General features: G+C 42.6%; 1 protein-coding gene and 1 long non-coding RNA gene across 3 annotated transcripts in view; both read right to left on the minus strand.

Annotated features, from left to right (window-relative positions):
- xirp2a (xin actin binding repeat containing 2a) overlaps positions 1-23,639 on the minus strand; it is a 45,980-nt gene that overhangs the window by 15,665 nt on the left and 6,676 nt on the right. Inside the window, exons 2-3 of one of the 2 annotated variants that reach the window (XM_047576434.1) lie at positions 12,457-12,568; positions 1,874-2,040 (exon numbers count right to left, since the gene is read on the minus strand). In XM_047576434.1, coding sequence (XP_047432390.1) covers positions 1,874-2,040; positions 12,457-12,568 — 279 coding nt within the window. Of the gene's footprint in view, positions 1-1,873; positions 2,041-5,533; positions 6,880-12,456; positions 12,569-23,639 lie in introns of those variants that run through there. The other variant, XM_047576435.1, reaches the window with a different exon arrangement.
- Positions 17,926-19,396, minus strand: LOC125000823. The gene is made up of 2 exons (XR_007111398.1): positions 18,893-19,396; positions 17,926-18,347 (listed from the first exon to the last, which is right to left on the minus strand). It is a non-coding gene; the product is annotated as an uncharacterized LOC125000823 (long non-coding RNA).

A 23,639-nucleotide genomic window follows, 5' to 3' on the forward strand; every position in this document is an offset into this window, starting at 1 on the left:
GTAGTACAGTTATACAGTTATATTTTTGGAAATATCCTTATGACATTAGTGAGTTGAACTTGTTAACAAATGTATATCTATCTCCTTTTTGGTCTTCAACATTTACAACAAGACAACTATCTCGGGAAAGACTGATTAGATAAAGTGTGTCCCTTCTCGTCTGTTCCCAGCGCAAGGCTCTCGTTTAACGAGACACTGAGCCGAGTTCAGTGAGTTGCTCCTAGCATGCGGATGTGTGCAGATGTGTCACTGTGACTCAACAATTCTCTCCCCTTAATGTTTTGCGGATACCTTCAGTGTTTAGACTTTGCAGCATTTGTCATTTTCTACACATCCACAGATGAGAGACGACTGCTGAATGATGGGTACATGTCATCAATCAAGTTGTTCCGCTATATTTAAGCTTGTTGTCACTTGCATGCGGACTCACAGACAACAGCTGCGAAAGGTAGAGAGGAAACATATCGTCACACCCACCCCCTCCCACTTCTCCTCCTCCTCTTACTCCTCCTCCTCCACACAGACCGACAGACAGACAGACACATCCACATTCAGCTGTCAGTAGCCGCCACATGAGGCTTGACACCGAGGGTGAGCCGAGGTTGGGGAGGTTGCATCGCTGTCAGGCTGGCAATCACTGAAGTGAAGTGCATAACGATCATTCAGCGAGTCCTGCTGGAAGTTCTTATTCATGCACTGGTATTATTAAGAGAATGCAGAAGGTTTACTGAATTCGTCGGCCGCTTGTTATTGAAGGGGTAATTACGGTTTTGCGGTGACTTGTGGCTATGCAGAAATGTCATCACCACAAAGCGTCGGCAGTGTAAAAAGTGACATTCTCTTTCTGAAAATATCTTTTATTTCCAAATGACTTCACGCAGGCTCGATATGTCATCATCATTTCTATTAGGGCAAAGGCGTAGTTAGCATGCAGCGGATGCGTCTCATTTTGCTCCAGCTCCCTCTGAAAACACCGGTTTAGCTTGATGAATCCTGCACGGGTTGTTTATCATGTCACAAAAGAACTGATTCAAGCTGTGGCATCTTTTTTTGAAAGAAAGCCTTTGTCCCTCTACTGTTGTGTTGCCCAACTACATAAATGGTCTCATATTTATTTACTATCTATTTGCAGTCAATTTATTGTCTCTCTCAAGGACACTTACATCCTGCTATACCTTCTGAGCTGCAACTGAATACTAGTACACAATGTTAGATTGATTTGAGCTGCACAGTAGAGCACAGTTTATGAGGAGAGAACCTTTTCCCGGTAGGCGAAGCTTTGCTTTAAAAATTGGACAGATGTACTATCATAGCATTGGACCCTTAAACTGCTTACACAGTTGAATTACTGGGTTCACAACATGCACGAAAGAGCATTTTGCAGCTTGGTTGTCCTTAGTGATGACTAATAACTGGAGGATATTTGGATTATTTTTTCTTTTAATTAGTTAGGTTCATTTAAAGGAGCGAAAATGTATGAAGTCCCACCTGATGGTGATGGTTTTGTCTTCTACCACGCTGTAAAAACATATACAATTTCGTTCAACACTGTTATGTTTCATTCTTGGACATATTAGGAAATTAAACCATTGCTAAGAAAAATGTACTTGGTGAGAATCAGATGTGGAATCAGATAAATGCATGTTTCCTGATAATCAAGCTAAAGCAGCACTCTCCCATTCACTTGCTAGAGGGCTGTCAAGTCTCCTGTCACTGACAAATAATCTTCAAATCCCTCCGGAGGCCTGTGCCAACCCGTAGCCCACAAGCGGGGCCAGCGGATTTCACGTAGGCGACCGTCTGCCGTCTCCCCGGCTGCCAGCACATCCTCCCCTCCATCTCTTATTACACGCATGTGGAAGTATCGTCTTACCGCAGCAGAGGAGGAACTGCTGCTTTCCTTCTTGGACACGGCAGCCTGATACATCGCCAGCCGCTCTTTCACCGACACTGGCTCGGCCTCCCCCTCGTCCTCTGCGCTCTGGGGCCTCTCCTCGGGGCGTCCTGGCTTGGATCCGCCGGCGCTGTTGTTGCCCGCAGCTGCAAACACATCGACATCGGCCGTTAAGCTGCTGCATGCAAACCGGACTCCCGCGCACATTAATTGTTAGGTATGCGTCCTCAAGAGATGTCCTGATATTTCCCACCTACTCATTACTCTTTCAGCACATAAATGAAGCCTGTGACTGAGCTTGCCATTTAGTAATTGGACTTAAGGGACAGCTTTGTACATGAGGTTTCTGGCATAATAAAACCTGGGACTGGATAAATCATTTGAGCAGATTTTCTCATTGAGCTGTTTAACAAATCACACAATATATATTAAATTACAGATTCTTACACCTACATTCAGTGCATACATCTGTCCTATAATCAAACCACCCTAAGTTCAATACATGCATCTGCATAACTCAAAAATAAAATGGCCACAGGCGAACACTGATAGAAAATCGGAGGCAAATACTCATCAATCATAAAGCACTACTTCCCGATTCACCATATACAATACGTCCGTGCGCTTCCCCACGGACGGCCAATTAGAGAAGACCATTGATTTCACGTTTGACTTTTCTGCGCTACAAAGCGTCATTAGCCTACAGAGAAGGCTCCAGCGAGGTTCAACCACACACCCACACTGGACCTCTCAGTTCCTGGCATGTTTTCTTCTCTCCAGGCAACAAAAACCGTAGGATGAAAGAAGACCCTAAATAGAAATTATTCTCCCTCATTATGTGCTCGCGCTGTAACCTTTTGACATTTTGAAATCCTCCTCCTTGTAAGCTGCATGTTTTTTCCTTTTTTCTGTCAGTAGGTGCTTACGTGTTTTCTCCACATGTGTGTGCACTGGTATGAATTTGGCTCAAAATACTTCTGCTTCTGAACTGACTGAAGTCTTGTAGTGGTGCAGATGCAACAAATGAAGGTCCCCTTGGTGTTGTAGCAGCAGCACAGAGATCAGGCCCTCGGTGTAGTACATACCGGTCAGTCTTAGCTGTGCCAGAACAAGCACCTTAATCCCACTTATCGTATATCTGACGCTTGATATAGCTCACTAGATCTTTGTAGTTGGTGGGTGATATCTTGTATAACTGCAGCCTCCATGACCAGTCATGCTTCCTCAAAATATCTTCTATTCCAAAAGAATTCATACAGCCTGGGTATGTAGATTCATTCATGCAGACGGAGTAAATACCTGTCAATTATTGATGGTGATTTCTTTCTCTGTATTGTTGCGAAAAACCTTGTCAGTTGTTGTGAATGATGAATTTTATCACTTTTCAACAGACGTTCAACAGAAAACATGTTTTGTCCGTCGCTTTCACAAAAAGGTACCAGAAGGTTGCGAATAGGAGCAGTACACACTTTAATTTAAAGCATTTGATTTATATGAGGTTGTTGAATTTGTCTGAATTCTGAAGTCAACTGATAAGTTCAACCCTAACCCTATAAATTGGATTTGATCGACAAATCTGGGCGATCTCCTGTATTTTCCTCAACTAAGGATGCAATTCTAGTCCTAAAACCGATGGTTTAAGACTCTCGACAAAGGCCTTTCATTTTTTTTGTACTTTGTACAGATGACATGTATGACTGCTACAACTTCTGTCCTTCACCACATTAAGCCACTGCCACCCGACAATATAAAATGCTTTGTAGATAGTAAGACCAAGGTACAAAAACATGATATTTTCCCATATTTTATCAAGCTTGCAAAGTGTTTGCAGCTACAACAGTTCCCCATCTACATCACCAAGTCTCCGGAAGCAACAATTCTGCCACATTGTGGTATAACCAGGCCTTGAACCAGACACCATGTGACAAAAGCATGCTCTCCTCATCCCACTAATTTTAGCTTTCTGCTACGTCCGGCATCCTAGTGTAACCAATAACCCATCAAGGGAGGAGGGGAAAGTCAGCAACAAGACAGCAGCATCTGAAAATAAACAGGGTTTTTACCCGCTGCATCCTATAAATATGGGTCAGAAATCCTACACCTGAGGCTCGAGTGTAACCCAACACCGCCCCAATGACAGAGACGCAAGGATAATAACCTCGTCTATCACCCAAGATAAATCTTCACGTCATAGTCAGGAGCTGACAGAGAGGCTGAGAGATGAGGGGGTTTGATGCTTTTGAGCGGTGACAACAGCGCTTTGGATATCTCCGGCATTTTCAGAAGGGTACGCTCTGCGGTGAAGCTGCCATAGCGTGGAGGTGAGGTAAGCAGGCTGGGGAGAAAGGGGGGGCAGGCTGACTGGAGGGCAAAAAATAAAAAAGTAAACCAGGCCTTTTTATAAACCTGGTCCATCTGCAGCGTCATGTTCCTCTGTAACGGGGAGATTTATGGGCTTGAAATGTGTGTCGGGGGGCATGCAAGAGTGAGTCAACTCTAAATTGAGGAAGTTTTCAAAGATATGTCTCCTCATGATGCCACTAACTTATAATTGTTCTCATCGTGTAACCCTCTCAGAATATTAACTTCATATTAATAAGTGATGAATGTCAATGGCTTAATAGCTTCGCAAGTGATGGCACCGACCGGGGGTTAATAGAAGTGGAAGAGTCAACAGCGGAGGCCGCGCTGCAGCCACGGTGCTCGACTCACTGGCTATATTGAGCCAAGCCAGGGGCCGCTGAACTCCCTGTCGATGCCTCATTGCCGCTGCCTGCTCCAAAGCAAGGAAAGCTGAGTTGAGGCTGACTAGAAGCAAGGAGGTGAAGGGCAAGGAGGTGGGGCGGGGTATTACGGAAGGAAACAAGAGAGAGTAAAAGAACAAGACGGTAATTTTAAGTGTGAAAAGGGAAGGCGAACATGGTTTCATGCTCAAAGCAAAATCAGGGATTGTAAACCTGTGCCAGAGAGAGGCCGTCCTTTAATCACAGTGGTGTCACTTCATTCTTTGCCCTCTCCTTTTAACAGAATCCTGAATTTTCTGTTCAGCACTCACTGGGCAAACCTTTATATATTTTTTTTGACAGGAGAGTCTAAAACCAGCTACACTAATTGAAATGTCAGCCATGGACGAAAATTTCTTCCTTACCAAAGAAAGCAAAACAGGCACAATAATTAAGCTGTCAAGTCTATCAACACAACTTCTTTACAAGGACCACATTGCCCTCAAGCGCCTGCTTATGCTAGGCTAAGCACTTTGCCTCGGATTCGTCATGCTTTCAGAATATTCCAGATCAAGCCGCTGCTAGTTTATGTCTGGCGGAAGGAAACAGGAAGGACCCACGCATGTTTTACGACACCGCGCCGGTCCCGGTGGACTCATGGAAACAACTGCAGTGTAAATCTCCAACCGTCTAAACACAACACAGCCTCCTCCGGTTCATCTTATTTCTAATTTTATACCCCAAGACGTCTCACATACTGTGTAGCTGCATAAAATGGTTTCATTATCAGCAAAAATGTCATCTACCGTTTTCAATCTTGCAACGTGGCTCAGATGGATATTCACTTTAAAAGATCTACGCTGAAACGGTTGATAAAAGAGCCTTGACACGCTGATTGTCCGCATACGCTGCTTACCTTCTGCGTAGGTCGCCTATTTGAGTTAAACAACAATAAAATCCAGCAAAATAGAAAAAGGCCTTGGCACTTGAAGCTAATAAAAATTATAATTTTTTTTGTTTTTTTTTGACGATCCGGCGTTAACCCAACAGAAGAAGACAATCCTGGGAAGAGAGACGAACAGCAAGGCTTGGAGGCCAGCTCCAGCAGTGCGCTCCACAGCTCAGTGGGGCCCAGGCGTCTGGTGACAGCTGATTTTATTTTAGAAGTCCCCCTTCGTAAAAAATAGGATGGACTTAGGGGAGAGGGTAAGTGGATGTACGCCGGCTTTTTTTAGCGGCAAGTATCGAGGTACCTAACATGCCCTTAACCTTATGTCACAATATGGATACAGACGTCCCACACTGTGAAGCTGGAGAACGCACTTCCTTCATTCACGCGGTAGAGAGCAGGGAGACAGTTGGCATTTTGTTTTTATTTATTTATTTATTATTTTTTATTAGCAGGCTAAATATCATGGCATTTTGTGACTCAGCACACCCAGCAGAGACAGACTTCATAACAAATCTTCGCACAACTGCAGACACTTAAAAACAACAATTATTTTTCAGGATGAATCTAAATTGCTTTCTTTCAAAGTCAGATCAGAAGATTAATGCCACTATTGTTTGCGAGATGTCTCCGCCCCCTTTTGGGGTGAACAAATTATGCTCGCTATAAACTTTAATGTAAAACAACTCATTTAAATTCGGATTGTAAATCATACAAAGACACTGTGTCAAGCCACCGCTACCACTTTGCCTCCCACACACATGATACATTGAGAGAGCTTAATTAGATTCACCAGATTCATTCAGTCATGTCTATGTTTAAGCTATCGAGATACGAAGCTCGGCTGCAATACCCACACTTGACATCTATTTTAACCTGACTTAGGCAAACTAGCTTACCCATTTTACATTCGAGGGCTGCTCTATAAATAGTGTTTTAGCTAGAATTATTAGCACCGTGCTCTGACAACTGAACTAGCTTATTTTAACCGATACGTTAGCACAGCCAGTCAAACTTGAGCTGAATCACTATTAGACACAGATAAAGACGCTGCCTTCACTACTGCATATTCTTTGCACAAATATGATTTTTTTCCCCCTGGCAATTATTAGCTACCTTGATTTAGCCACACTGATTATGAAAAATAGGCTGTCCTTGCCGTATGTACTACTGACACTATTCTGGCGGTGTTAATATCAGTTCATGAAAGTAGAAATGAATGGTTTTGGCACCTCTACATGCCCTTAAGCTCTAGCACAATGACTTAACACACTGTAGTGGTGAGAAGACTTCTCATTAGTGCAGTTTTCTAAATAATCCCATCCAAACTGTGTCTGAGGAAAATAGTTCATCAACGATAAGACTATTGTTGGCATTATTAAGTGTTTCAAATTCAAACCGGTTTATTTGGAGGCATTTTTACTCCTCTTCGATATAAAGAGTCTTGTTTTGCCTGAGAAAATAAATAAATAAATGGTAGGAGATAGAAACAGAAAGTGATTAGCTTAGCTTAACTTAAAGCGTCCATAGAAGTACAGCTAGGTCACTAAGCTTACAAGGTCCTGGTTGGTATATTTCTGTGAGCGCTGTAACAGTAGCCTGGAAACAAACCGGCTGGTAGTCACCGCGCTGGTAACTAAATGTTTTGGCAAAGATCTGCCCAACCAATCAAATTATTTGATCGGGCCCTTATGTGGTAATGGACAGAAAAGTAAAAAAAACGACATAACATTCAGCTAAATCTGTTTACACCCAATTGGCTTGCTTAAAGGGCTATTAGTGAAGGGTAAATTAAAGATTAATAAAGCTGAATCCCACTCTGCCTGCATGTGTGCTGTGTGTTAGCAGACTACTATTCTGATAAGTATTGAGTCTGACTATGCCACGCTGTCAGATAGATCTGACAAATCCAACTGTCCTTGTACTAATACAACACAGTACATTCTCATAACACAACTCTGTGCCTCTGTGCGCATGAATTAATTATTGATTTGCATGCTGAGCTTTGTTTAGTGCCAAGGAATGGTTATGTTTCCACTTATTATATATAAATGTTTCCTCAGCTATGTTTAATGCGTTGTGTACGTCTAGGATACATCCTCTTGATGACCCCAGTTGACAGAATCTGCCCAACCGTGAATGTTTTCGGTGTGGTGAATGATTTACAACATTCAGACATGATCAAACAATTGCTCCCTCTAACTACCTATCTTGAACACTCCATGGTGTATTAGTATCTTGGAAGGCCTACAACCACGGTCAAGGTCAGCGTTAGGATATTCAGTGAACTGGCTGTTGTGCACAGGTCCAAGAGGACGACCTACATCGACAAGTCATATAAGTAAGCAATTGGTAGTGGGTAGAAAGATTCCTTTCATTTCTTCCTTTGCTTGATTTTTTCTCTTGAACATATATTAGCCTAAAGCAATGGCAACAGTTCTCCTTTCAACTAGTGACCTCCTGTTTGGGTCAGATCAGCCCCGAGGCTTTCCATTTGGTCTTTTTCAATCCAACATAAGAGAATCTAACCCAAACAACCTCACGCATATCACTCCATGGCCATTATCGGTGTATTATTCACTGTGATTATGACCGTTTTTCCCAGTCTCATATATGAAACACGAGGGATTCTACGGGAGCCCACCCCATGAGGTTCTGTTGGCAGCACATCGACGAGAAAAGTGTGGTTATCAGGCTTGTGGAGGAGCTGCTCTCGGCTGATAATCCCGCTGAAATTGCACATGGATTTCCTGTTCCCAAAGTGGTAAATAAACATGCTCGAGTAGAATACCTAATGATGTGGCCCGTGAATATCCACCGAGTACAAGTCCAGAGTGCATCCGCATTCAAAATTGGGTTTTAAACTAATGTAAATAACGCTGAATGAGATTGGACTGTCTAACTTGCCATCAGATAGATTTACTGTTCCGACTGTGATGTTAATTTAATGTATCTGGGTTGGGTAGGGTTGTGCCGATCAATGGCAATGACCTTAGGAGTATTTCATCTGATATTTTGGTCTGTGAGAACACAATGTCAATAAATTCTCAACCTTTCACAATTTCATTTTTAGCTCATCCGAGCCGGAAGACAGTGCTGCTAATGATTAGGACTATGAGCATTTTGTTAAAGGCCAAAGGTAAACAGACAACATAGTATTGCTGTCAGTAAATATATAGCATCACTTCCTTTGATATTTAATCTTTAGAAATAAACCTGCTGATCTTTTGTTATGGCACAAAATGTTCTCGACATTATATTTGAGAATACTGCCGTTTCCCACAGAATGAAACAATTAATTACAAATATGACTTGTTTCTATGTTAAAGCTGCATTTAAAGTCCAATGGTAACAGTTTGAGCAACGCTTAACCTTTAAGGAGAGCAGGAAATTAAACTGATAAAAAAAAAAAAAAATCTGTTAGGCCTTCTCTCAAAGGGACTCCCCCAGATGAATGTGAATGTGTGCTACATACGTTTCCCCCTAAAAAATTATTAACTTATTCAAGACTTTTGGACAGATTCAACTCATTGTGTCATGTTAATCAGTGAGCTTATGCTTCTCCTTTTTTGTTGTTGTGATTCCAATGAACAGCGACAGGTTAGCTATTTTTTCCTGGTGACATAGTTATAAAGCCACAAAGTCTTTATTGGGAGGAATTTGGTGGTGGATGAGTGGCCGGTAAATAATACGCTGGGCTTTAGCATGTGAGGCGTGACTTCAAGGTAATGTTGCTCTATAACTAGAAGTGAGTGCCTTGGATGGTTGTGTGGTATTGTGAAAGCACAACAAGGCCACGTTTTGGTGCCCGTGTTGTATAAATTTGAAAGCTAAATAACTTGGACCTAAAACTGGCACGACATGCATTTCAATTTAGTCTGAAGCTATTAACAAACAACTGTAGGGGTTACAGGCTAGCCCTGTGACCTAGACAGTGACGTCAGTCCAAAGTGGCTGTCAAGCTAGCTAGCTAGAAAAATGAAAATTCTTGAATCTGTGGTTTTATTATCAGATTTGAGCCGTTTTAAGGTCCTATCACAAACGTAATTCGCTCTACTAGAACATGCATGCTTCAGTTACACTCTCTTCAATTCAATTTCTTAGTCTTAAAAGTGAACAAACCACCTTATTGCTGTTACGTCAGCTCTCAGCTACGAAGCAGACACTGGAGTTAGGCAACTAAAACCTTGGTAGGTTTATCTCACAATACGGCGCTTCTTCAGTCAAACCAGACCAACCGAGGTCAAAACAACAAACCGGCTGGGTGCTTAGCAAGGTTGAGCTTTATTCCACTTTTCATTTCTGAGAACAATATTGCGACATGAACCTGGTGGCACTGCTTAAAAGATAAAAATGTAACAGAGACACAATAGATTGAAAGTAAAACTAAACACTTGCTTAAGTGGTGAATTCACCGTTAGTGAAGGATAGACCAAAGATTAATAAAGATGACTCTTACTCTGATAGCAGCCTATTTATTCATGATGTTTGAGAAATGTTTAGTTTGAATGTCAGTGATTCCAAACGAAGACTAATTTGCACATTTCTGGGCATGGCTGTCAGTTTTACAAGTGTTTAGATATACCGTTGGTTCACACAGAGGAACCATTAAGCAGGCTCACGTCGACGCACAATGTAGACAAATCTTTTGCAAGCATTTTCCAGACATTATTGGTGTCTTAAGTGATAATTTGTATCCAATAATAACAATTAAGAGGATCAAATCGAATGCGGTTGACAAGGGGAAAATCTTCCTCAGGATGATGTGATAAAGACATGGTTTTGGCAGGGGAATCTGGAAAGAGATTGGTAAATCTACATCCAGCTGGCAGGATTTGCAGTTTTGGAAAATTTGTCTTGGTCAAATCCTGTATGACGAGATTAATCATCATGTATATATAGATTATAGAGTAAAACGAATTCCTATTCAACTTCAAATCCAGGCACAGTGTCGTGGTGGTGTAACACGAGAGGACGCGGGTTTAGAAAGAGCAGCAACATGGAGATTTAGAGGTGAGCTTTGCATCATCTGTATAAAGCGCAGTTACTCCGCCGCCGCCGTGCTTTATTTAAACGTTGCGGCTCCGCGGGAAGCCGCCCCTTCCCTCCGCCAACACCGTCAGTCATTTGACCTGGCAGATTACGTGATGCTGTCACCGTCGGCTTGTCAGCCGAGACAAAAAAGCTGTCGCTCAGTCAGGACAACATCAACAAGCTCCAATTTTAGGCACGTTGCAGAGTTTTTCGGGGACACAGGATCCTGACTGATCTCAGGTGGGAAATCGGCGCTTAAGGATATGCTGAGTGTCAGTACGCACGGCTGAATTTATGAGTGTGTGCATGCACCTTGATAAAATACTGAACCTGTCAACACGTCTATCGCTTTAGATTCTCACCCTCAACAATCACCGACATGCTCTACCTTGTTTTGTTTTTTGAATGTGGTGGTAATGTTTATGTAACCTTAAAGCATTAGAACTTTTGTATAACTCATGGGTCACCTGCTGCTTGCACGTGGTGAAAGCTCCAGCAAATTGATCTCATTTAAGTTACTAGCAATCTTTAAAGTCTTATTTTGCAGTTTGGTGTAACAGAGCTAAAAGAACACGCATTTAAGACACAATATTGCTCTGTAATGTAGGGATGCGTGAGTCAAATATACGATTGCCAGGATCTCCTAATTTTCCTCTTGGCAATCATGATATATCTCAGAGCAGCCAGAGTCAAGTCATGTGAGAACATGAGTCCGGCTACAAAAATACCATTTTCCCCCAAACAAATTCAGTCTTAACCAAATGAAAATTTGCGGGAGGGGCTTTGAGGCTGGTTTCCAGGCTAATCATGAGGTAGATTTCTGGAAAATGGTGTGTAAAATGTCTCAAAAACGACTGAATTTAGTGTAATTATAGCTGAATACTTTCCATCACCATTCATCTCACAAGAGAAAGTTAATATTACCTGCACGGGTCAGCTCATACCAGTCATTTTCCTACCATTTTCCCAGGCATAATTATAGCCAAAATTACTTCCTGTTTTCAGCGAGCATGCCACTCATCCTCGAATTTAGATGCGAGTCCAGGACACGTGAATCTCTGAGGTTCTGCGATAAGACTTTCGTATCTCCAGGATTCTCTCAGCAATGTGAAATATGGCTTTTGCATTAAGAGGAATTACTTACCGACTTTACAGAAATACTGTCAATTACATTTCTCACCTTTTATTCCATTTCTAACTCTCCAGGACTTTAATTTTGCAGTGCAAAATTACTATGTGCATGTAGGTGGAGAATATATATATATATATATTTCCCTTTATCATTACGTTGCCCCTATGCCACACATGTGCACGAAAGCAAACCTATTCTCAACATCCTGTGATAACAAAGAGGCGGGTGTGATTGAACTCTCTCCCTTTACCTTACTTCCTCACACAGTTAAAAATTGACTGTACCGCGCACTGTAAGCTTCATGTGTGCGTTCGCTGCTATCAGTTTGTGGAAAACAAACTGGAGGTAGCCACCACGGCATTGCTATCACAGTAATGGAAGCGCGGTATCTAGCGAGCCCCCAGCTTCCCATTAAAAAAAAAGAAAGAAAAAAAGAGAAAGCCAAGGAGGAGGCAGCCTTATCTGAAAATGAACAATCTAGTTTTTCAAAAGCTGCTCTCTGCCAAATGTTTATCTCGTAGAACAAATGGGACAAAACATTGCATTAACCATCCTGCAGCCTCGGCTGTTTGCCTGACGAGTAGTGTAACCATGATGCAATCATAAAGCTAGACCTCCTGTCATGCTTCATACCACATCTGAAGTTGCATCAAAGACTTTTTTTTTTTTTTTTTTTTACTCTTACATGAATAATTCCCAAGCGAAAAAACAATGGAATACTCACAAAGGGTGGCGTCGTGAGGCGAGGCCATGGCGTGATCTTTTGGCGAGTCAGGCTGAGCGTGTCTACTGGATGTCACTCTCCTGGACGGGGAGGCGTGGGCGCTTGCAGCCTCCTGGTCAGAGAGAGAGAGAGACAGGGTTATCAGAGGAAACACCTGTGCTTTTTCAACAGGGAGAGGGAGAGGTGACGTTGCAGGTCATCAACATCAGCTGACTGTGCCCAAATCACACGTCGTCCAGACACACAAACCAATGTCCATTCCCTTGAAAGAATATCCAACCATTTCAACTAAATGCATGCACCAAATTTAAACCTTTAGGTTAGTATTTCGCATGCACAAAACAGAATATACATTTCTTAAATCCTACAACTTGAGGTCCAGATTCTTGTTACCGTCCTGAATACGTGCACACACACACAACTGCACACATCTGAGTGTAACAAGAGGCGACCTTGAACACAATGTGAACACGACTGGAAAGTTAGTGTAAACAGCACTTGGTTGAATTTTAATAGAGCCACTCTGGCTGTGACTAAAGGTTCTTTGGCAGGTTTGTATTGATAAAAAAAAAGGAACAACACTGGTAAATGGCATGTCTTTGGTGCACACGCGCCTGGTTTTCTCCTGGAGGCATTTTGTCAAAACTTAGAAGTCAACCGGTGCAACGCGCCTATTCAGCCGCGAATCACTCCCTGTGGGGAACAAACACACCTGTGTCTGTTTGTGTGTGTCTTTGCAAATGTGCAGATGTGTTTTTTTCTTTTTTCCACCCCCATTTGCAAATCAAATGTTTCCCTGTAGCGCTCTCTCGACTACTCGCAGACGAGAGTTACCACAGTAACAACAACAAACATAGCACAGACCTGCACACGGCAGCACCACATGGAACATATGTGAACGCGCACACACACACACATATGCATGCAAACCTCCTCCTGTCTAACTCCTTGTCCTTCTCTCTGCTCAAGGTGTCAGTCATAATTCCAGAAAGGCAGCAAAGAACAAAACATGCTCCTCAAAAATCCCATTTAGTTAATCCCTGAAATACGTGCGTGGTCATTTGCATACTTTCCTACAGTAGCTCTCCCTCCTTCTCACACACACACATATACACACAGCAGAAAAAAAAAAAAATGTAAATGTAAGTATAATCTCCCCCTATCTGTCACAACCACTTTCTCTCTCTTGCTGAAGTAGCATTCATATTTGGTGAAACTGAGACCACGGCTCCCCAGTGCTTTTGTGTTGAACTGCTGATATTAAACCGAGTATTTTATCTACAGTGGGGTGGTATTTTGCTCAGCGGATAATTAATTGCACGGGCGATAGGGACGTTTTAAAGGCCAGTGTATGAAAAATGTCTCAGTGCGCATTTGCTGGTGGAGGGAGTTTATTACAGCTGGTTACGGGGATGAATGTCACTGAATGAGCTGTTAAAAGGGATTCAAACATTTACCCTCTCTTTGGCTGCGTGATGGGTTTGTTTACTCCTCAACGTCTAATGAATTATAAATGGGGGGGGGGCTGGACACATTTCGAATGCATGGTAACTCACCGAAGAACAAGAAATGTGAACACACATCACAGCAGTTATTGTATTTTGTGATTAGACATGACAATCTGTGCGTATGACTTCAAATCTGAACTGGTTGTTAGTTTCAGGGTTGGTGGTACAGCCCACAAGTTCAAGTTCCCCCTTGGGAAAGGCACTGAACCTGAAATCACTCCCAATGGCGGGTGTGCAATTTGAATTGGAGTGTAGTTGTGAATTGAGAAACATTGTGAAATGCTTTTAGCACCCCTACGGCAGATAGACCATTACCAATTCAGTTTACTTTTAAATTATAATAATTGAAAAAAATAATAATAACCTGATAGTTTTTGTTCTAATTACTGCGGGACCAACCAATAGTCTAAAATTAAAATTAAATGCTGAGATCGATAACATTAGAAACCTCAGTTCATTGGTATCAGAAGTATAATAGTCATAGCTGTAGCAGGACTGAGGTCATTGAGGGTATGCAAAAAAAAAAAAGAAAAAAAATGAAGATGACCCACGACAGAACCCTGGGGCACACCACAAAAAAAGCATGCACTCAGTTGAGCTTAATCAGTTCTCAATACATTCAGATTTTATATGTCTCTATAAAATGTAGCACCAAGCTCAAAAAGTGCCAAATATTTCTGCACACATTTGGCAGTAAGTCAAAACTGAAGTGAGAGTTTAAGACAGTGAAATGCGACAGCTGGCAGCAAAGAAGTTAAACAATGACCTCGAGTGATCCATGTAACTGGGAAAACATTGCTGCTTTATTTATTTTGGAAGAGGTCGCACAAAGACGGTTTTTAAAAGTTTCACAGCAGTCCGTGTGTAAAAGGAGAGATTTGTAACTGTGGTGCACTCATCATTTTCAAATGAATTTCACACTACATGCTGTATTTAAAAGCCAAGAAGAACTGACTTTTATCTGGTATTCTCTTTTTGAGCCTTTTGATTAGATTTTTAAGAACAGGGCAAATCTGTAAAGTGTACAATATTAGATTTTCTGACTCCACCAATCATGAAGCGAGGACCGCAGTTATCCACTTGATGAAATCTAAGCACAGAATGAACAGCAGTTGTTCCATAGCACAATGTCACATCCTATCTAGCTTTGAGCCTTTGCCATATGTTCTTGTTGGCGCAGGCTGCCGCGGAAGAAAGAGGAAGAAGAGGGAATGGGGGGGGGGTGCTGGTGGTGGGTTGGGTTGAGGGGAGGTGGTGGTGGTGGTGGTGGTGGTGGGGATTGTCTGTGCGTATCTCCAACAGACTGACAGAGTTAATAAGGGACAGTGCTTGGTGAAATCTGTCTAAACGTTGCTGGCTGGCCTGTCGCAAGAGATAATCCTCTGCGAAAAAAAAAAATAAAAAAAATCTCTGGATGCTCTCAAAAGAAGCTTAATGAAATCAATGCCGGCCATCTGGGACCATTTCATGTGTGACAGAATCCTACAGAGGGGACAGTTGGCCCTGTGATGGCGAAACCATGGTAACGGGAAACGACAACATACACGTTGCTAGATAGCGGGGATGACACCGTGACACGCGCCACCTTCACATCGGTGCCTATTAGAGGAAGACATCACCAGAGCATGGACTGCGACGAAACCGCGCACGTGCGGCGGCTTTTTGCTTTTCACTCCAATTGTCTCATATCAGCTGCTGACATTTGAGTCCTCTTAACAAGCCGCGTTCCTACTAGCGAGACTTTAATGTCGCACGGAGGGTCTCTGGAGGGCCGTCCGCCTCACCGCTTCTTTTCACTTGAAAATATGTCACTTTTAAAAGTCAATTAGTTGAGGACTGAGACTTTTTTCTTTTTTTATTATTTTTCCACAACCCAGGAGAGACAGAGCACCTGTGGGGTAAGATAACATAATCCTTAAGGATGTTATCTAGGATGAAGGGGTGATGTCTTAACCTGAATCAAATGGGTTGACCCGTTTCCTAAGGTTAGCCCGGGAGTTCACTCTCACTTTCACCATGGCGCTGATTGGTTTTTGGTGAAGCATGACCTCTCACCAACGTATGCTACTCACAGGGCTACTACTTGTTTTGTAACAACTACCTTCATGCACCCATTAGTTCTGACAATACAATCATAAGGTTGGGTCTTTAGGATCTTATCTCAGAGTTTCATTCTGATTTTGTTTTGTCAGATTTAGTTCTGAGAACCAAACCATTGTGCAAACAATTGTCCAATAACAGCATCACAAGCCTTTCAGCTTTTCAGTGTTTCTACTATTCTTCAACAACCAAGGCGACCAAAGACAAAACGGCCGCCGGCATATTTGGAAAAGCACTAGACACGGCTGATAACACCTCCAGGACTTGAGATGCATTTGAACTGCATGCACAGAGTACAAATCGACCACGTTATTCAGAATGCAGATGAACAGTTATTCACTGTGTGACCGCTTACTTTTTTTTTTTACTGTATGATGATACTGTGTGAGTCATAATCTGTGTGCGGGCAGATGATTGCGATGATTACCGCGAGTCTGAATACCAGTTACCACTTTCCCAAAACTGAGAGCTGCTCTCCGTCTCCTCCTGCACCTGGACTCAAATAGCTCAGATTGCTCCGAGTGATTTTCCTGGAGTTGGTGAGGCTGCAGCAAATCGATGAGGTTGGCTTGTTTCGGAATCAGATGCGACTTTTCGGGGGAGAGAGGTCGCCCACCTCAACTTGATGCACAGCTTAAACACCTCTTATTTTTGGATGGCTCGTTGTTGCCGTCCTGCATTACGTTTGCTGCTTCGTTTTCCGAACTTGCTTTCCTTATCGCTCTATTGAGTTCTCTCCTTCTTAGTCTTTTGATGACTATCTCGACTGAGTCAGGATGTCTGCAGCATGCGTCTTGTAGCGGGATTTTGTGTGACGAATGCAACCAAAACCTACACAACCTTCCATTTCAGGCACTTTAAAGTGACTCCCCGTGTCCTCTTGGTACTTTGCAAATGAAATAGTTAATTTAAAGCCTTTAGAGAAGTTAATGGCCGTCACTCTGTAGCACATTTATGGAGAGTGACTTTAAGGGCCTGCCAAGAATGGAAGCCAGTCACACATGACTCAATGTTTGGGCACTTCACTTTAGATTACAAGATCCCTTTGTCAGCAAGTGGTTCACACACACACACACACGAGTGAATTTGTGCATGTGGACATGTATTTAGACATGCAATTATGCCACTTCCACACTCCCTCACGTACTCTTGTGTCGAGTGCTTTTGGCTGTGAAAGCTGCCTTATGGGTTTGCTGGCATAACACACAAGTGGCTGCTCTCAAACACGACTCACTAGACTCAGCAACAGAAAACAAACCACCGGCCCGGACAGAGCTCGGACTTGGCATGCCTGACCTTCAAAGTCAGCAACACAAAGGTCTTGATAGTCACTTTAGACTTGTTTTTGTGCAGGAAGAGCTTTACACGTTTTGCCCTAAATCGTCCGAAGGGTATGCTTTGAATCTTGAACTCTGGGTTTGGTTTGCAATTTACTAAGATCAGAAGCCTTTCTTTCAAAGCACTTCAGTTTAGCTCCATTGCCGGCAGTCTTGGACTGAATAAAACTTCAAAAAAAATGTCAGCAATCATCAGCAATCAAGAAAGGGAGCAGCATTAATGTGTGAGACACCTTTGCAAGTGGGCACAGGAGGGGGTCAAACAGGGGCGTCACTGGGCTTTAAAGACAGGGGAGGCTTAGTCCCCAGGAGAGGCACCTGACGAAAATAAAACACCACATTATTTAGGGGGGCTTAAGAATATTTTAGGGAGACTTCAGCCCACCTAAAATGGGCCCAGTGACCTCACTGATTCCAAAGCTGCTTCCCTAACTAGCTTTGCTAGCTAGCCCAAAGCAACATAACAAGGAAATACAGGAAGAGGGCAACCTATCTGCAGATAAAACATATCAAGAGGGTCAAAATTAATTATTAACAGGCATTTTTATCTTATGAGTCCATACATGAGGAAAATCCTACCCAGAATTCCGTGACAGCATGTAGTTATACCAGTAAATGGCATTCAGTGAGGTAAAATATTCATGCTTTATCACAAGACGAGATAGTGACAAAGGTAGGCATCAATGATTTACATAAATCATGCCGCTGTTATTCATTTATTATTTTACGCATATACACTCTATTCAGTTTCACAGCACTGCAGCAGATCCAAAAAAAAATGACGGTATTACTCCAAGTAAGCTCTCTTTTTCTTTCCTTTTTGCTACCCACTCTTGCCGTCGGTGCCAAAGATCCCTCCTCCTTCTCAGTTCACTCTTGGTTGTTAAGTTCCTGGAGTGGAAAAGCCCCGAGAGACGAAGTCAAAATCAAAGTCATGCTGTTTTCACTGCCAAAGAAAAGAGGACAACTGGGGTCTGTGCAAAATAGCACTGAAGAAAAAGAAGAATCTTGATAAAGTCATGCTGCCCAACATCTTACATTTATAAGCGACTAAATCATTGGTTTAGCGAGATTTTCTTATTAAAAATGACGGCGCATTAAAAAGATCACATCTAATGAATGGGGATTCCAATGATAAATTACCAAATAGAAATCATAATACAAAACCTTACTTATATATAAACTGGGAACATGTACTTTGTAAAGATACGGCTTTGATTCAATAATAAATAATCAGAGTTATGGAAGGATATCAAGAAATATTCAGTTTGAGTCTCCAACTAAAGTCCAATGTTTTATTGACCTATCCATCCTCTCCCATCTCCATCCTACAGTGCGTGGCATAATTACTAGAACCACTAGAGGGCAGAGCATCGAGTTTACATTTTGAATAGTATTGCTAAATCCTTATTTTTACAATTTTATTAATTTTTGTGCAAAATAACTTAGAGGCAGGTGTGGTTCCTTAGTGTGTGTGTTGTCTTGATTTACTTCCTCTGATGATTCCCCGTTTGTTTCGCCGTCCGGTCCCTCGTGCTCCCCCACGTTCCTGTGTTCTCATCTTGGTTCTCAACTGTTTTTGGAGTTGTGTTATTTGAGGCCGTTCCTTTCCTGCACTGCCTTTTGTTCCCTAATCTGTAATTCACCCCCCCCCAGTTCTGTCTAACTCTGTGTCCTGCATTTGGGTCCTCCACCACCGGAACCAAACAGAAGGACTTGACCAAGGACAAAAGGAAAGGCAGGGTTAGATATACTCTCTGAAGGGCTGATGGCGTAACGAGAGACAGGTGAGAACAATGAGGGGAGAGGCATCCAGACATGAATCAAAGAAAGACAGGAAGTAAAACTTGATTACAAAATAAAACAGGAAACACAAGGGAAACCAAACAGGTGTGGACACCAATGCCATTGGGTGTTTTATGGAGGTAGAAGATCCCTTCCAGAGGCTAAAAGTCTGGGTATCTTGGCCTACGCTGCAGGAACAGTACACTCATATCTGGAGTGCCTCAACCTCTGGGGCTGAATCATTCAAGCTGTGTGAATGAATACACGAGCGCCTGATGGAGGGGGCCTTGTGTGGGGTAATTGTCATCTTGAAAAAAAAGAGGGCTATCACAAAGAGAGATTGATTTGCACAAAAAGATCTAATAGGATTCATCTACGGGGTGAGGCCCATTCATTTGCATTCGGTAGCAGTTCACGCTCCACCAACCATGTGTTTGCCAGCGTAATTATTTAAAAAGACATTTACTCCTTTGGTTCGTACTGATGTTGAGCAGAAAAACCGTGCGCCTCAGTACGTTTACCGTACAAGCAAAAGATAAAAATGTATTTCTTAATTGCCACTTTTGAAAATTTTCCTGCTCCTTTTTTAAATTATTTTTTTAAATTTCCTGTGTGAAAATTTCTGTTTCATCTGCCTAGTACCAGGTGGTCGATGCCGAGGAAAAAGAATCATGAAGCACTCAATTTAAGACTAATGCAATTATAAAAGTTTTAAAAGAGTAAACTTTGAACAAATTTAATTAACATTTTCGGGGGGTTTTATCACTGTGGCAGTAACTATATGCGTAAACCAGAGCCTCAGAGTTCCAAATAATGTAAGACTCTGTTAAATTAAAGAAAGCATTTTCTACGTCCTGTCAGTGGAAAGTTGTCAGTTTGTCGATGTCGGTTCTTAGGCGCTTCTCTCTGCTAGGATTAAACAGTTATGCAGTATCCAAGTACTGCATAACGGTAAAGACCACCTAAAATATTCTTAAGTAAAAATAATTTGGTGTTGTTTTATTTATTTATTTACACTGCTACTTTGCTCGCTAGTTATTCCTGAAATGCATGGCCCTGGCTGTTTAAAATTAACTGTGCACTCTTTTTGTCTCCCTCTGGAGCATCAGCTGTGTTTCTCACTTTAGGCAAGGGTGCACGCCGTGAAACAGGAGCTGAGCTCATTCACATGACGCACGAGCGTATAAAGTGTCAGTCTTTGTTAGCTAGTTTGTGAAATCTTGTCCTCGCGCGCTACGTTCACTTACATCCTGTGCACCTCCTGGCGGCTAGGCCTCCCATGTCCTTAAGACCTAGCGACGCCCCTGGTTGAAGGTATTGAGGGAAACAGCTAGCCTTCTCTAGTCATTGTCAGTTTTTACCACAACATAAGTCTGGTAAGGCTCCATTTAGATTTCATTATGAGGTGTGTTTCAACCCATAAAGACTCCTGGAGCCACTCAGATCCAGGCGAACCTTCTTAAACATTTGAATGTCCGTTAGCGATGGGCTATGGGTAGGCTTTACATTAAATGAGCATGCATGTACGTTTAGATGCATCTAAATGTGAGTAGAACTTCTCTGGACTGCTTCTGTTTGCACAGTTTGTACATCATTTCATGCAACATCGAAACTTAGGACTTCCTTTGCTTCTGTTCTGCATCGGGTGTTGCTCTGGCAACCCCTGCCTTTGGAACCATTGTCCCGTCATGAATGGAGAGACGACCTCGATCATTTTGACTTGCATGTATTCAGTATTAAAGAAAGCACATGAGCTCGCTGTATTTTTTATTCTTTTTTTGTTGTTGTTGTTGTCCTATGACATTTGCTGACCTTGATCTGAAACATGAAAAAGCAGCGATTAAAACCTTTTATTTATTTTGTATTCTACTATGTTTTGTGTGCACAGTTATACAACTCGGATCAGTGTTCATTTGAAGGTCATTCCAGCTTTCATGCCATCTTTGCCTCCATTCTCTCATCTCTCTGTCTTCTCTCTGGCAGCCGCTTTCAAAACGTGTCTTTTAATGCGCTGGGTGTTTTAACCGTTTCAATTTTCAATTCAGAAGAGGTCCAAAAACAATTTATTCTGTTTTCAATCCTTCATCCTCATTATGGCCAAGCAGAGGCACGCCCACGTCAATATTTCATGGGCAAAAATAAAAATCAGGAGCACAAAGGGAGAAGAGAAAGTCAAAAAGCCAAGAGAGGAGTGAAGAAAGTCAGAGGCAGAGACAGAGAATGGGGTTGTGAAAAAGCGTGATGCAAGGGCAGAGAAAAAGCCAAACGTCTGAGTCTGGTTTGTAATACTGATTGGAGTTTTTCTACTCGGGCCATTTGGGACGACATGGATTAACTAAAAGCCAAACACCCAGACATAGTCACAGTGAAAAGCTAAGAGAGAAATAGGAAGATTTTGAGGCACCCTGAGGAAACAAAGCAACACTCCGGCACAAAAACCCAGCCTGAAACAAACATTGCCGCTGTGGTCGCAACTTTAGCTTCATTTTTTTTTCTTTTTGGCAGTTTTTTGACACTTTTTTTTCTTGTGGATACATGATGCAACATTTAGTCAGTCTTTTCCCTCAGTGTTAGCTTTTACTGTTCTGCGCTGTCAAAAAATGCCTCCTTCCCCGTGTCTGGCTGACATGTGGCATAAAAATAATTCATACATTTCATCACAAAGACAATTGACATCGGGACAGGTGCTGTCAAAAAGCCAGGTCAAACGAGAAAATGAATCTGCACTTCATTAACTGCTAATCCGCCAGTGCCACAGCCATAAATAACTCTGTTTTATTTACTCTGATTGCAGTTTGTAGCCTCTGGCATTTAATCATAAGCACGATTTGCACAGTGTCACCTGGGGACGTGATGAGATTTAGAAGTGGCCGCTTTACCTGAATTTGTACGTGAATGAATTCTTTTTATGTGAAATCAAATCTTCCTGATTTGATTGTGTGTTTGTTCACCCCTTAGCACCCCTGCTGAGTCCGGGGGGTCTTTAATGTGGACCAGGGTTTCGTCGCGTGTTCACACTGCTGAAGGAATACGGTCAGAATGTGGTCTAAGATCAGATCACTCAAACGCATCGTCGGTGCAGTCCTGGATGAGTCCACACCTGTGCTTTCAGCTGGCCGGTTCAGATGTTAACGCGAGGTCTGAGCAGGGGGGCCAACGGCAAAAGCCTTTCACACCTGGGGCCCACCAAGAGCAGCTGGTCACCGAGCAGCTTCACTGGAAGTTCAAATAAATCTGGTGCTAAGAATAATAATGGCAAATGCTCGTCGTCACAGGGCAGATTTTCTCCTGGAAAGTCAGGGTGATTGTTCCAGTACTGAGGCTCCACAGGTAATTATTTCCAAAGATGCAGGATCTTCTCACTCCAGTAGAATCTGGAAGACGCCATCATGGCCTATTGGCTTTGCAGCGTTAGATCCAAGGTTTGCATAAAGTTAAACTTCTTAACACTTGTTATCGACTGAGCTAATGAGGCGACGGCCGGGAAGCAGCAGAGCCGCCTCTCATCTTTTCGATAAATCTTTGAAATGTGCATGAAAAAATAATATTTCACATTCCCAAGAATGAAGCACCACGGGGAAGTAAACAGTGCGGCACCAGAGCGAAAAAACAGAGGCTAGCCTGAGGGGGGCTGATGTGATTGATTAGCGCTAGCATGTCCTGGCCGCTGGTGGGAAAGGTCCTGCGAGCAGGCAGCAGGCTCCTACAATCAAATGCGAATGATTAATTCCGCCGCGCCGCTTTCCATTCAGAGCGACCATGCGTGGCGCACTATTCCAGTTCTTTAATGTGCAGTCATTAGCCGGCGTTTTAGCACTTTAGCCTGTGTTTCTGCAAAGTGCGCCGCTGTGGATCTGCTCCAGGACCGAGGCAATGGAACGAGAGGGCAGAGATTTAGTTTTGCCTAAACGAGTCCATTTGCAAATGACAAATTTGACCCAGATTTTGCGTGCACCAGATGAAATTAAGGCTTGACTGACGTCCAGTTGCAGAAAGTCCCCGTCTGGCAGGAAAATGTACCAACAAATATAAAAAAAGGAACATTTCAGAGAGGGGCTGTTGCAGGTAATTTACATCATTATGATAATATACTGCAGGGTGAATTACATAATAAGCAACTAATATCTGGTCACTGAATGTAGGATTCTGTGCCACTTTGTTTTATAAGTGGCCAGTGGCAGAACTCTTCATTCTGTCTTCCCTGATTGTTAAGTGCTCTCAAACTCACGCTGGAACCTGACAGACATCCGCTCATGTCCCGAGAGATACAAGTTACGTGAAAAGAAAAATGGTTGTCAGTGATTGTGCAGCTGTGAAGAGGCGCCTGATGAAGCTAATCATTACTGAAACATGAATATAATTTGTTAATCAGACTCTGACCTGCTTCACCTACCGAAGTACGAGCTCGTTTTGGTTCGTTTTAACCCCACCTCCACCCACCCATCCTCCTCCT

This window comes from Mugil cephalus, chromosome 23 (genome assembly GCF_022458985.1).
Source record: "Mugil cephalus isolate CIBA_MC_2020 chromosome 23, CIBA_Mcephalus_1.1, whole genome shotgun sequence".
Taxonomy (NCBI): Eukaryota; Metazoa; Chordata; class Actinopteri; order Mugiliformes; family Mugilidae; genus Mugil; species Mugil cephalus.